The sequence below is a fragment of the Pagrus major genome, chromosome 18 (genome assembly GCF_040436345.1).
Source record: "Pagrus major chromosome 18, Pma_NU_1.0".
Taxonomy (NCBI): Eukaryota; Metazoa; Chordata; class Actinopteri; order Spariformes; family Sparidae; genus Pagrus; species Pagrus major.
Genome location: NC_133232.1, coordinates 33,059,544 through 33,075,582, shown reverse-complemented (window position 1 = coordinate 33,075,582; position 16,039 = coordinate 33,059,544). Strand labels below are relative to the sequence as shown.

The 16,039-nt window shown below is 41.6% G+C and overlaps 1 protein-coding gene across 2 annotated transcripts in view; it reads left to right on the top strand.

The window, feature by feature from the left end:
• atp8a1 (ATPase phospholipid transporting 8A1) overlaps positions 1–16,039 on the top strand; it is a 122,502-nt gene that overhangs the window by 72,471 nt on the left and 33,992 nt on the right. For both annotated transcript variants that reach the window (XM_073486878.1, XM_073486877.1), the window contains 5 exons: positions 2,174–2,312; positions 6,293–6,357; positions 10,539–10,711; positions 12,742–12,925; positions 15,534–15,644. In XM_073486878.1, coding sequence (XP_073342979.1) covers positions 2,174–2,312; positions 6,293–6,357; positions 10,539–10,711; positions 12,742–12,925; positions 15,534–15,644 — 672 coding nt within the window. The remainder of the gene's footprint in view (positions 1–2,173; positions 2,313–6,292; positions 6,358–10,538; positions 10,712–12,741; positions 12,926–15,533; positions 15,645–16,039) is intronic.

Below are 16,039 nucleotides of genomic sequence, written 5' to 3'. Positions count from 1 at the left end.
AGGTTTCATACAAATCATTTTTGATAGACTTGAGTGTGTTTGCACTGAAAAATCAGACTGGGCACAAACTCAAGGCTCCCTGTGTAACTAATGGGACAGCGCAATCACACCTGGAAATGTATAAAAAGTTCCAAATTGTGTGTTTGTATGAAGGAGATTCGAGGTTTCACCAGCAGGTAGAATTGGTTTCCTGTGAGGTGGGTCTATGTGGAAGCGTTAGTCAAACACAGGAAGCCACAGTCGTAAATCAGCCACTTGGCATGTTCCTCACGGCTGCTCCTGGCTGCCCAAAACAAATGGAGGCAATCAATCATGAAATAAACATAAAAGCTTTCAGAGAGGAAAATGTAATGTGCATTGCTTAATGGGCAGAGCGTGGCACTGATTCTGCCAAGGTTCGGGGTTCATTGCTCCTCAGGGCCACCCATACTTGGAAATGCACACAGTGACGCCACATGGGGGCACAATGGAGTCGCAGTGAGATTCCAACACAGTGTGAAAAACATCTGAAGTTACTCTTTCACACCATCTTTCAAACAAAAGCCTCAAGTGTGATTAACTATTGTTTAAGAAAAGGTGACAAACTTTACATAATTCAGGCTCGGCAGGATTTACTCGATAATTAACTTTATAATTTAACTTCATTCCTTTGTTATTGCGTTCTGTATTTAGAAGCTGTTGTAGTTCTTGAAGTGTGTTTTGAAAGTACCCAAAAGTCATACTTGAGTACAACTGAAGATATCTTTCTAAAATACTCCATTACTTTGGTAAAAGTCAAGGTCACCCATATAATTAAAACTGATTTAAATGTACTTAAGTATCATAAGCCCAGGTAAAAGTAAATGTATGTAGGTGCTGTACACTATTAGCTGACTGTGTGGCCAGGCTTGACAATAAACATGGCAATGCCAGAAAATAGAAATACTCAAGTACAATTTCAAGGTATTTGTATGTAACTTAAGTATAATATTCTTTGTTATTTAACGCTTCAGTTGATTTTTATTCTAAATAATTGGTACTTTTAGAGTACTGTGCTTTAGAAAATAGTGGATTGCTGTAACTGTATGGCCCAAATCTTCCTTCAACAAAGTGACTAGTACTCTCATGTTACTCAGCTCTACAGTATGTACATATAAAGTAAACTGCTGTGGTCTTTCCAGGAAATGTTTCTCATCAACTTTACTGATTAGTTTAAGCTTAAATTGATTATTTCTGGACTAAATGCACTTTAGTTTAGCCAACTACCAGTAACTGGATAAATTTTCCAGGAAGACGATCAGAAGGAAACTTCAGTCTTCCACACTGCAGCCTCAGTTTGTAAACTTCTTTTCTTACAAATTAGGAGTAGACTAGGAAAGAACTGACTCTCCTCAACGATTGATGAATTCAGAGGAGTAGCAGCTGCTCTCTCAGTGCTCCATGGACACTTAAATTAGTGTTAATCCATTACCACCAGGCTAGCTTCTAGCTAGTGGCTAGCGTTGTGGTCCCACCCTGGCTTAGGGGTTGAAATTATGATCCAAGTGGCTCTTGTATCATAACCCACAAAGAGAACAACAACAGGATCAATAGAACAATCACATCAAAAAGGCAAATGAGGACTCATGAGTATATAGTCATGTTTTTCCCCAAGCACAGTTTTCAGTGCTGTGTTGTTCCAGATGATTAGAGAGGACAGAGCTGTAGATGTATAAGCAGCAGGGCTCAGGAGAGCTTCCTCTGCCTTTCCTCTGCTGCTGGGCCCTGTCTCCCCTCTACCCCTGGGTCTCGTCAAATCTCTGGCCCTGTTGTGGCCCCATATGAGCCCGCAACCAGCCCCACAGAACCACAGAGTTTCCTGGGAAAAACACCAACAGTATTTTGTGGCCGTGCTTGTGTGTGAGAGGTCTTGTCTGCAGATGTATGCTGCGCACACACACACACACACACACACACACACACACACACACACACACACACACAGGCGTAGTAACGTATCCAATACCCCTAAAGCCCATTGTGGTTTTTCTGGGTGATAAACAAGGGCAGCTGATGAGAGGAAAAACACGAGTGAATGAGTGACACAATCCCGGCTCACATGTTTCTCTGACACATGACGTTTTAAAGGCCTTCCTCTGTTTTGATCACCACTTACTGACCTTTTTTTCTGTCCTTTCCCTGTTTTCGGGTGCAGAACCTGCAGCTGCTGGGGGCCACAGCGATAGAGGACAAGCTCCAGGATAAGGTGCCCGAGACCATTGAGACTCTGATGAAGGCGGACATCAAGATCTGGATCCTGACGGGGGACAAACAGGAAACGGCCATTAATATTGGTAAGACTCAGGACGGAGGATGGTGTTAAATTACTAAATTACTGAACTAAATTTACCAACAATGGTACCACCAGCAGAGCGAAAATAGATTTGAATATGCCCCCTTCCACATGGAGGCCAGATGTCAAAGTCATAACGCCTGGCCGGTAGTTAGTGTTCAGTGTGTTGCTGACCTGGAGGCTTGAATCTGCGTCCTCCAATGTAAGTGCAGTCTCTTCACACACTTTGCCTCCCTGTTGCCCCAAAAAACATACAGTGAAGCTTGATATAAGCATAATGCTGCTACCAGTTTTCAAAAGCAGCTGGAGTCGTGGTAATGGGGACCAACAGGTGGAAGAGATAAGATCATACAGTGGACATGGATTAATCAAATCTATAAGATTTAAAGGGGAAATCCAGAGACTTAGTGTTGCACTTCCATAGAATTGTGAGACTCGCAAGATATCCTGACAATTGTCTTTATAATATCAGGGTTATGTTTTCATGCTTTGGAGATATATATATATATATATATATATATACACTGAATAGTACTGCTTATGACCAGTGCCCCTTTAATGTAAAATCAGTTACATTAAAGAATTTTAGGCCTCAAAATGTCTTAAAATGTCTTAAATAAATAATAACAGGTGTCAGAAATTAAGTGGATTATTCCTAAAGGTCTCAAAAAGTCTTAAACTAAACCCTCAGAAACCCTGCATTAATGTCTGTGCGTCAGGACATTATCCCTGCCTGTGCACTTGGCCTCAAACCAAACGGAAAGTCACCGGTGAACCTGATGTGTGTTGTGATAAATTGTACGGCAGCTTCTTACAGGTACTGCAGTCAGTCCTGTGGTCATTATTCACCCAGCAAGACAAACTACTGACAAGCTGAATGCTTCTCTGTCACACATATCGAGCAAAAGCATCGGTCGCAGAATGCCACATGATGTATGAGCACACTTCACTGACGTGAAATAAATAACACACAAATGTACACAAGCAGGCAGCTCTCATGTGTCTGGCCCCCCTGGAGGTTTTAGCCTTGCAGATGTTATCAGAAAGGTGAATGACGAACTCTGGTCCACCAGTTTCGGCTCGGTTTTCTTAATTGGCTGTGTTCTTACAGCTCTTAGATGTGGCTAAATACTACAAACGGATCAAGCCTGAATGCAACCGAGGTTTAAACAGTCCAGAAAAATAGATATGAAAAGTACCTCCGTTTGTGGCTGTACCTACCACTGAGGCGTGCCTGAATCAGCCCTTTGTGCCCACCGTGCCCAGATGTGAGGGAGCTCCGCAGAAGCACACGCTCACTGGAAGTATTTTTACAGGTCCGCCGCTTGACTAGGTCGCTCTGTAAAATCTCCGCTCAATATTGACTTTGTTTTTACTATTTTCCTCACTGAAAGACGATCCCCATTGCCAGGGTTAATGGTACACCCTTTGCCACATTGGACTGGTGAATTTTGCCCATTACAGATTTAGATTAGATTTTTCAAGGTGGCCTAAACACCCTAAACGCCTCTCTTGGCGCAGATTATTGGGTTTAAATTCAGTTGAGTTTTCTTTTCTCACATATTTAGGATATTGAAGCATATATGATCCATTTGATCCGAAGCTGAAAAGACTGTTGTTGTTTCAATTTATCCCTAATCCAGAACTATCATGACTAATATACAGTAACTACTCTGACACCGTGCGTCTGGCTGCCTGAGGAAAGAGCAGTGTTTGCTCTGGGACACGCTCCCAGTGCTGTGGGGTGTTTGTTGAGGGGAGTTTAAATGCTCATGATGCTTTGGCAGATCCGAGCCAGAAATCAGCTCGTTGGTGGACACTCTACTGAAGATATCTCAGATGAGAGCCACATAAACAATCCTGTGTTCATTTCGACCAGAAGGTTCATTGCCCCCTTAAGCAAAGAGCCATGAGAGAGTGAACACAACCCTTTATTAAACCTGCACAAAATGAGGAGAAACTACAATGTACGAAGACATTATTTAATATTGCGATGATGATATGACTCCCGATAAAAACATATTGAACTACCCATATTAGCTCTTCACTCCATCCAGTGTAGGGGTATCTGATTGCAAGCTGGGACCTCATCTGCAAGTCTTGCCACCTAGCAGCCATCTTGGCAACGCCCCTGGGTAGTTATTTCAGGCTAACAAGATCAGGCCTCTGTCTGAATGAATGTGGAAAGGATAAAAACTGCATGTTTAGAATCACCAGTCAAAACTGATAAAAAACGCCTAAAAAGTTTGGTGTCTTTGCCCCAAATAAGTCTTAAAATCCTTTTTCCCCACAGTTCACACTTCTACTCCTACATGCGTAAGGTTTAAGACACCAGCTGTTTCTTCTTCAATCCAGAGTCCGTCTGCACCGACTCCTTCCTGACACCAAATTGGTCGAAACTCTTGGGAATCTCAACTGCGCACTTGTGTCGATGCAACAACATGATAGGCTAGATATGTTTCCTGGTTTCGACAGGTCATCAAGCAGATGATTGGCTTTTGGGGGGAAGGGACAGGATATGTGTCAAATAACCACCATTTCTGGTGGTGAATGCATGGTGCGCGTAAATGAAATTATTATGTCAGCACGTTTCAGGCAGTCATTTGTGTTCATCATGAATGTTCATGGTCGTGATAAAGATGAAAATACGATTTATTCTGCCTACACAAATATGAACCCCTGTGATACCGACCCACACACCTAATTCATCAGTCATTCATTTCGGGTCCCCATTCTTTCTACCTCCCATAATCTTATCCATATTGACAACCCTCTGTTGTCAAGATTCTATCTCTACAGTAATTGTTGCTCCCTTTGCAACATTTGAGATTGCTGCGACTTGAGTGTCCCCGTTAAACATTCCTCAACTCCAGTGGGAGCAGTGTTTAGTTCCGCCTGAGATGGAGAAAGGCCAGGAATTCGACTTTCTCTGGTGAAATAAAAAAGGGCAGTTTGGCCGCAGTCAAATGAGCTGAAGGTAAACACATTAAGCGGAAGGGCTGTGGTAGGAATCGACAAGGGGGAAGGGAGGAGAGACGCTGTGTTGAGATGGGGAGACATTTTCCTCACATTGGCAAATTTTTGGACGTTTGCACCTTTGCACTTAAGAAAACAATCTGGCAGTCCCAGACCCCGACCCTGTTTGGTTTTCACTCTGGAGGTGAAACCCTCTCATTTCCTCATGCACACCTCATGCTCTGTGTGTACTGTGTGTACTGTGTGTGTGCCCTATTGTGTTTGACTGCGTGTTTTGTGCACAATCTTAACTCAGTTTCACTCACAGAAAATGCCACCCATGCATTCACAAAAACACGGGCTTTGTGGTAACCCCCTTAAAGAAACTAGAATCTCTTTCCAGACAGAAGCAAAGTGTCGGAGCCCACAAACATTCATGCGGTCACGCCACATATGGCAGCCTTTTCATTCAGCCTCGGCTTTTAAACTGAAGGCTTCACTGTCGGTTCCTGAAACATTTCTGTTTTCCCCGACCGGAGGCTCCCTCCACCACCTCGCTGGTGACCCTGAGCATCTGTCCCAGCCAAGAGCTGAGGGGAACGCTCCCCCGAGAGCCATGTTGGGTAACTCAGAGTTGTAACTGCCTATTAAAACAGGAAACTGACAAACCCTTGTAAACCAAACTCATTAGTCATGTCCCGAGACAGTGGCTCTGAGCTGTAACATTTTAATTGGTGTCCTTTAAACTGTATTGCTGCATACTGTAGTGTCCTTTGATTCTGTTATTTTATGTTTTATCTATTTAATCTCTGTGTGTTTGAGCCTAAGGCAGATGAGTTGTCAAGCTGAATGAGGTTATTAAAGCTAAGCTAAAGTTGATGTAGTAGTTAAGTGGTAATTCAACTCATTTAAAATATTCCCTACTTATCTACACGCTTACTTTCAGTCTTTTTTGAGTCTAATACATTTTCTCGAATCTGTGCTAATTGCTCTAATTCCATCTTCTGTTTTTCTGTCTTCATGTAGGACATTCCTGCAAACTGCTGACCAAGAACATGGGCATGCTCGTAATCAATGAAGACACTCTTGATGTGAGTATTTAGCTTTCTGCTCTCCCACAAATTTCCTTTCATACATAAACAAAAACCTCATCAAAGCACATAAAAACATAAATTGTAGTAGTAAGATGGTTTCTTCTCACTCTATTTTTTTAAATCTAGCCTCATGTATGCATCTTCCACTATATCCACTTTTCTGTGCACTCAAGTTAAAACAGTTACTAAAAGATTTATTCAATATGACATCATGAGGACATCCCTCAGTATAATAATCCCCTAATCTCATCACCTAATTCCTGTGGAAAAAAGGAAAGGATGAATCCACAGAGAGCCTTCCACACACAAAAACAGCCGCCACACATCCCGAATCTGCCTTTAACATCTTAAAGACACCCAGCAGAGAAGTGTGTTGACCCCACGGCAGGAGAGCCTTGTCTGTTGTTTCTGAGATTCAAAAGGGCAAGTTCCTGCACTTCCAGCAGGAGAAGGCTAAGCAGAGGAGCCACAGATGTAGGTGAAACTCTGCTGGGTTTTAAGAAGGGGGGACCGGTGAGAAAAAGTAGATGAAGGTGGGGAAAACAGCAGGGGGGTGTTTTGGGGGGCGATGACGGACGGCCTTCACTCTGTCAGCCAGTCGTTGAGCGTGATAAATGAAGCCGAGGTAGAAACTTTGGGTCGGTGCATTCATAAAGCACACGGAGCGGCGCTTTGAAATGTCAGCTCCGATTCTCCTGTGGTTGAGCAGATGCTTACATAAGGCAGTTTGTTAAAACGCGAAGGGAGAGACCTCTCCACCAAGACTGAGGAGGCCCAGTGAACAGAGGGCCTGGCAGCAGGGCTGGTAACTCCGAGTGCTCTTGTGCTGCGAAAGAGAGTAATTGGAGCATGTCTTCCCTCTTTGCTTTGTTTAGAAATGGTTATCAAAGGGAGGACAAAGTTGTAGACATCCTCTGTGCTAAATCTTACTTGGACTGAAATTCCCAAAGTGAAACTTGGTCTCTGAGGTAGGATAAGTTCATTTTGGACAGCTTTGTCCTCCAGTCAGCATGCTTAATCATTTGGAGAGCTTATAGCACGAATTGAGCATCAGTATATTCATGCTTTATAATCTGTACAGTGTGCATCACCCTCTGTGCTAAATGATGAATCGATTAATCCTGAAAATAATGGGCAGATTAATCAACAATGAAAATAATCGTTATATGCAACCCCAGTGGAAAACTGCATTGGAAACATGTAATTACTGAGGTGTTCTTTCAGAGAAAGGTATGTCAGAAAAACACATGTCCACACTCTTCTCACTAAGGTGGAGGCTCCCCTCTTTGAGTGTCTCTTAGTCAAAGACAGATGATGACATTATGTCCATACAAATGTCCAGATTCCACATCGTGAGTGTCACGTCCTGTTAGCTATATCACTCAAGGGCCTATATCAACAATGGAGCTCAGTCTTTATGGGAAGCTCTTGTGGATTTTTTCTGAATGGACGCCACATACACATTCCAAAACCAAACACTAGCTGGTCACATAGGCTAAACTGCTCATTACAGCCATAACAAAGAGGCTTTAGGAGGAGACATGTAGCATTAGTGCTAAAATTCCTCAGTGGAAATTAGGGGGGAAATGGCCGCTCTACTTAAGGAAATGGTAAACTTTGCTTATCACACCGTGTGATGAATAGATTGTGTGCCCCAAACAGAGTGGATTCTCTCTCATACAGATGGTATACAGGCTTATACAGAGCACACACACACACACACACACACACACACACACACGTACTCACTCTGAGATGTCGTCTAAAATCACTGTTAACTGAGACGGAGAGGCTTTCTTTTTTTGGCTCTGTGGTGGAATATAGATATCACAGATGCCTATCACTGATTCTGACCTGTGGTTCTCTCTCTTTCTCCCACACACAGACGCACACACACACACACACACACACACACACACACACACTCACACACACACACGAGCCTGCCCCCTGCTCACCATCTCGTGCTGTTTTACAGACCCCATCAGGGATGGTTAAGTCCTGGCAGCTGCTTTCTGCTTGTATCCTCTTGCTCAGTTTCTCTCCTCTGTTAATCCATCATCTCTCTCTGTGCGTGTCTCTCACTCTCCTTCTCTCGCTTTGTGAAACGTAAAGCCCCTTTCTCCAAATATTTCCTTTAAGCTGGGGTTTCAGAGTTTTGTTATGCCAAGCGAGCGTTGCCTGGTCCCCCTGGTACAATCTGACGGGTTTGACATATCTGACCTCGGCACCAGGCCGGACCCCTCCCTCCCTCACTGCTGTTAATAGCCACCATTTTTTTTAATGATTACAGCTGTTTGAGCATCTGCTTGGCACATTAGGATTGATACATTGTATCATATCATGCATCATGCTTTGTATCTGTCCATTTAGGTGTTTCCTTCTGTTATTTAACTTTACTGTTTGCATTTGTACATTTGCTGAATACTACCAAACCACCATGAAGGATCTTATTTTATTGCTTCTATAAAATGTTCGTACTTTTGAAGCCAGTTTATCTTTAACTTTTTTATAAAATACATGGACAGTAACTGTCCCTTATAAAATGGTTACTGTACAAATAGAAGTTGTCTTTATTTCCTGATGGTTTCACCATCTGTGGGAAAGATGATTGAATGATGAATACAATGATGATCTCACCACTCCATACATCCAGTCCACATGCCGCACTATACCCAGACAGTAAATCCTCAGTCTCATATTTATGGCTTTTCATCATCACACACCATCAAAGCTGTATATATTACATAAGCAAACACAATCCACTCTCAGAACCCGTACGTGTAATCACCTCACAGCCATGGTCTGAGTGTAATAAGCATGGGAAACATAATAAATATCTGAAATATCAAGAGCAGCTGCTGTGCAGCAGGAAGAGCAAGAAGAGTGAACAGATCTGTCTCATCTGGTTAACGCTGATGTGAATGAGAGAATGGACGAATATTTAGAGTCCAAAAGGAAAAAAATATCTTCTTAATATAAAAATTGTAGTCAAATAAGCACTGAAGCGAATTTCAGGATTTAATATACAGCATAACATCTCTGACTTGGCATATACAGTTAAGTTGTGAACTTACATTATCTTTGTGAGTTTCATTTGGTCGTCTGTCGCTGTAACTTCCGGGGAAACATCAGATACATCAGAGAGTGAGGGAGGAAGTTGGTGAAGGTGACTAAATGTCACATAAAACTTTATCTCGTGCACGAACATTTCTGCCTGAGTAACGTCAGATAGATTTGCATCAGCTGCTGGTTGTTGAACAATGAAGACAGCAACTCCCATCATCCCACACTACTTCATCAAACTACGTCTTTTGATTTCAATGTTTAGATTGAGAGACCCCTGGTGGCAGAAATTACATACTGTGCGTTGAATGCATAAATGGTGTTTCATTATTTTTAAAATGCATTCTACAAACGGGGAGGAAGACATTCGTTGTGGGTCCGACTGTGGTATATGAAATATAAATCTAATCAAAGATTGCAGTTGGGGGGTCTAACTGTAGTTCAGTATCGTAAGTGTCATTCAAATTGTCCCTGTCGTTAGATTTACAGTCCTCACGTGTTAAAAGAAATGTACAGCTAACAAAAACATTCAAGGAGTTTAAACCCAGAAACTTATTTGGGTCTGAGACCAAAGAACTCAAGAAGTTGACAAATGGCAGAAAAGTGAAAGTGAACATGAACATGTAAATATTTTTGTAATGAACCATTGAACTGTTGCTAATGAAGCGCAGGAACTTTGTTCATGTTTTATTGTCTTATACTCCATCATTGTATAGTTATCTGTCATCATAGAATATCTCAATTTACTTTACAAACATATGGATCTGTTGTTCATAGACGTTTATGTGCACTTAATTAATTTTGCCAGGATAACAAATGGTGTTATTATAATAATTGTATAATATTTTTCTATCTGTTAACAAGTTGACATGTACTTTAAAATAATTGATTAAAAACAAACAAACCATCTTAAATAACTTTACTGATTTATAAATCAATTAATCTTAATCTTGCACACTGGATTTTTGAAACGTAAGGGTAAAAGCAGGGTAAAAATAGCTAACATTATCTAAAAACAGTCTAATCTCCTCTAGCAACTGTACCTCTATAGGCTTGGAATCATTATGACTAATTACGCTAATTAAACTAACACTCGGGACGTGTTTTCACAGAGAACAAGGGAGACGCTCAGCCACCACTGTGGAATGCTGGGAGATGCCCTCTACAAGGAGAATGACTTTGCTCTCATTATTGACGGGAAGACTCTCAAATACGCCCTCACATTCGGAGTGCGACAGTACTTCCTGGACCTCGCCCTGTCCTGTAAAGCTGTCATATGCTGCAGGTAAGATTTACTCCTGAAACAGTAAAAAAAAATCCCAAGACAATAAATTCCACAGACCGAAGTGACAGACTGAAGACAGCGTTGTTATTGCAGAGACTTTACGTACCAAATCTATTTCTGCGCTTGAAAAACGATCTTTCAAATTAGTAGACCAATAGCCTACAACAAAAAGGTGTTTTATTATCATTTTATAATGGCACAAACCAGAGAAAAGCACCAAATCCTCAAAAACAAGAAGCTGAAGGTAAGTCATGTTAGGCACATTTTCTTAAAACTAACTTAAATTGAATTAAAAGCTCCATGGTTGAACGACAAAGTATAACGTCTTCGACACAAAGGTCATTGACTATTTTTATAGCAGCAATTTAAAAAGTGTGTTACTTGTAAATTTAAATGGCAACTTTCAACATTATGCAGGTCCACTGTTGACCTGCCCAGACCACATAAATAATAGGAAGTACTTAAGTACTCAAGCAACCATGACGGGGTCTGGGCCCAGAAGTCAGCACCCCGTTTTTAGAACAACAGCAAACCTTATGACTCAGTGCATTACGTCAAAAATTGTATTTATTTTTCCCTCCACCTCTACCTGCCTCTGCCTCGTGCACACTCTGTGGGCACTGAGAGACACCAGGAGATGAATGGGGCCTCTTAAACCACGGAGAACATAAACATTAACAGTTTCACAGCTTAAGACAGACATGCAGTTTATGACATCATCTCTGGAGACTCTCTGTACTGTACACTACCCCCGAACCTCTGGTGCATTAAGAGGAAGTGCCTGTGTGGGAGGCTACAGACTTTTCTGTCAGTGAGGGCTTAAAGTCAAGTTTGAAGTCTTGTAAAGGAAGAGTTACAAGATGTGTCACAAGCACCACCTAATGATGTCTTACAGCTCTACTGGTCATACATTTCCTGTGTATGAGTTTTCATGTTTTATTGTATAACAACATAACAAAGTAGATTTAGATGTATTTTTAATGTTTTTTTATTTTACACTGATCAACAGATAAAGACAAGCGGACCTAAATAAGTTACCAATTGGTTGTAGTATAAAAAATACCTGTATCAGGCAGGTCCAACTTTTAGTGACTAAGTATCATTGTAAATGACAAGAGGACACTCCCAGCAACGCTATCAAATGGTGATTAAAAAGCACAAGTGAAGGTGGTGAGTACAAGAAAATGTCCAAGTTATTGACCATCACTTGAATTCCAGATAAATTAGTCATCAAGAAACAGAAAGGCTGGAGATTGGAGATTGTGCATACAACAAACACAGCATTCAGTCTACTTCAGCTTCGTTATCAGACCAAAAAAACTTTCAAAGAGGGTGAAAACTTTCTGCAGGTGCTGTTGACAGACATGTGCTTCCTCCTATACACATGGTGTCATCAGCTGCCACACCTGACAGCAGCTTCACCATGAAGATCTCACCTTCCTTCACACGTTTGCCTCGTCTGATCAGCAGGAGTTATTAGTGCAGAGGCAGAGACTTGATCCCTCACTGGCTTCCCACCGTCAAACCACGACTATTACACTCAGTCAAGCCACTGGCACTGCTGCTAGGGATTAAATGTAGTCATTACAAGTCCTTTCTTCCCTTTGACACCTGGGCCCATGCTTCTACAGAAACATTATGCACAAAATGCCGCTGTGTTTATTTTTAGGGTGTTAACACTTTGGCACGACTGTCTGCACACTTCAAGCTACTATAATCTAAAGCCAAGTGCTGATCTGGAGAATTGATATTATTTAATGCACACCCAGATTGTACTTTCCAATACAGAGAAAGTAGGAAATAGAATTTCCTGGAGAAAACATTCCTGAGTGACATGATATGATATGTCTCTCATCTGCTCGTCATTATAATTTATGTTGTGTGTTATCTTGTCCTGGTCTCTGTATACTGTACTTGTAGCATCAGTTTTACCGACACAGACTGATTTTGTCACGTTAATTATACTTTTTGATTGACACAGTTTTAGTAAATACTGATTGTGTAATATCTCCCGTGTTGCCCCCATTCAGGGTATCTCCTCTTCAGAAGTCAGAGGTGGTGGAGATGGTAAAGAAGCAGGTGAAGGTGATCACGCTGGCCATTGGTGATGGTGCTAATGACGTTGGAATGATCCAAACAGCTCATGTCGGTGTGGGAATCTCAGGCAACGAGGGCCTGCAGGCCGCAAACTCCTCCGACTACTCGATTGCCCAGGTGAGCACGATGGTGATAGCTGGAGATGGAAAAGTGGAAACTTTACCAGTTATTTTTTTAATTAACTAGCTAACAGATTCCAGAAAATAGTAAGCCAGCAGCAAGATATAGCTCGTTAGCAAGGCCAACAAGAAATGTTACTTTATAAGCCAGATGTTCTGCTGCTGTAGCACCAGACTACAGAGCAGCTTCTTTCCTCAGACTGTAAGACTCCTTAATTCATCCGAAGCACGACCTAGTGAAAGGCATTAAGAATAACCATATAGAAAAATCCAATCTTCTTCCTGATGGTCTTGTTTGCTTATGTAGGTCATAGAGGCATCAGTACCAGTTAAAAACTCCTTTTATTGCGTTTAAGTCTCACTAAACTGCCAATAAGATAATGACAGTCTTCAAGACTGGATCAAGAGAGACATTTAATGTGTCAAATAAACACTGACATTTTCATGTGAGTTATTTCTATTGGAATAAAGATATTCACATGGTGACACCTTACCAAAAGTATGCACATCAAATAAAAACCATAAGACACTTTAGCTGTGTTAAAGCGCGATTCTGATCAACATGTGTTTTCTTTGAAGCTGCAGGTGCTTGTCCTCAATCTGGTAGCAACACATCATATCTGTGCCCATTCCTCTCTCTTGAAGTCAGATTCCACAAATTGTCAGTCCTGTTATTGTCTCCTCAAGTGTAATATGTGTTAGTGATAGCATGGCACATTGTCCTGAGTAACAATAGGTCATACGTCTGTCAGGGCATGAGCTTAGACAGTGAAGCAGTAACACCTGTAAAACAGGCATCTGGTGACACCCTACTCCCAGCATGACTATACAGAAACAGATCCCGGCACAACGCTACTTACTGTAAGTACCAGTAACCAGTTTGTATGAAACCCTGCATCGATATGTGATACACATAAGCAACAAAAGCCGTAGAGGTCCTGTATAATGACTGCTTCTACACAGCACACTCAGTACATCATGTTTCTATTACAGCTACAGGGCTTGAGAGTATGGGAAACCCAGAGTTGACTAAAACACAGAACACTCTCTGTGCTTCAGTGTGCAATTACCGTTCAAGAGACTTGGGTTTGTCTTAAGTGCCCCCTTCAATCGGCTCGACATGTAAAAGTGTATATCTTTCAAAGACAGGTGGCCTCTTATAATCCATTTAGGTTGTGTCCCGCCATCAAATTAAATTACACCTCCAGACTTCCAGTGGTGTTTTCCATATATTGGCGTAACGGTACATTAACTGTAATTTGCAGACTGCAAACTGAAATCAATCCTTGGAAGTTGTGTAACTTGTTTTTCTATCCCCATTCATGATTTATATTAATGTTGTAGAGTCTCAGATGAGCTCCTCGCTGCTGTGGATTATTGGGGAGCTAGTTTCTAAGATTTAGTACTTGAAAGCTCAGAGTTATCTGTGTGCAGAGTGAAGAGGCTCTGGGCTGAGGCACCTCTGCTCTCCATCTGTCATCAGCTCAGCTCCGTGTTAACTGATGTTTGATTCGACCATTCGAGGGGTCAGACAAACCGGGGAGCAGCCAACGTGCTGTCGTTTTACCAAAGAATACTGCAAAGAAGTAGTCAAGTCAACAAAACTGTGTTTTCTCAAAAGATTTAGTTGAATTCTTCTCCTTCTATGTCCGACTGGTGTGCTTTGTTTTGGTCATTAAATGGCAGCTGAGATGGAACACTTCCACCAAAGACCTCATTATTTGACAGATGATCAGCCAATATTTAACTTATCGTTCATGTCTGGGTGAAAACTGGAGGATTTTGTCAACATGAAGTTAAAAACAAGTTAAACAACATTAACAACGAAATGAGAAGTTGATTAATCAGTTATTCAATTAAAAGAAAATTAATTGCCAACTGTTGATAATCGATCAATTGTTGCAGACATTTTGCAAGCAACATGTCAAACATTCGTTGGTTCCAACTTCCTAAATGTGAGGATTTGCTGCTTTTCTTCGTCATTTATAAAGTAAATGAAGAGAAGACAAAAGACAAGAAGGCCTTCAAGTAAACAAAACTGTTTACTCAAAGATTTAAGTTGACTTCTACTTCTTTTTCATTGCAGTCTGGTTTGTGAGACATTTTAAGAGCGGTTCTTTTTGTCAAATAGGATGCAATTTAGTGTGCTTTGTTTCAGTAATTTCCTGGCAACTAAGATGAAATGCTTGCCTCGAGGTTCTGCTCCAGTGTCATCACACTTATCAGCCAGAAATAGCAGTGAAAGTTCACCACAGGCCCTAAATGGTGGTACAATTATAAAGCCATTTAACTATTATCCTGAGCCCTTGGAGACCAATATCTCTGTATGAACTCCTCCATTTCAACAACTTTAAAGCTCTCTTAAGCTTACAATCTGTGAGTTGAAATTTCTGGAATGCGTTAGCGAGAGCTTTGTCCACAATGCCTCATCAGTCCTCTCTGCTGGGGGATGACAAAACGCTGCTGCTTTCTTTAATCTTGAAGTTCCTGCTGTAACTGCTTTAGTGATCACTGATTATGAGGAACCATTAGACAGTGTACTGTACACAGACCTTTCCTATTCATTCATCTCGCCGTTTTCCTCCATTTACTCCCCTCCCACACAGTTCAAATACTTGAAGAATCTGCTGCTCGTCCACGGAGCCTGGAATTACAATCGCGTAGCCAAGTGTATCCTGTACTGCTTCTACAAGAACATTGTCCTCTACATCATTGAGGTGAGTCTCACACAGTAGCTCTCAGGACGGAGAGTCGAGCATTGAACCAGATCTGAATGCAAAGCATTGAGGTTTTTCCACATGACATGATTGGGTAAAGGCAAAGATTCCTTGTTAGAGTTTCCATGTTTGTATTTCTGTTGACTGGCCCTTCACATTACCTGCCAGTTTGTGTAGCTCCTGGGTAAATGGTTTGAGTTTTGACGTACCTGGACAGAATATACGCAAACAAACAGGCACACTCGCAGACACACACACACACACACACACACACACACACACACACACACACACACACACACACACACACACACACACACACAGTAATGAAGGGAAAACTATACTTAATTAACTGGAGGTCTGACTTCAGGAAATCCTCGTCAGTTACTGGATGC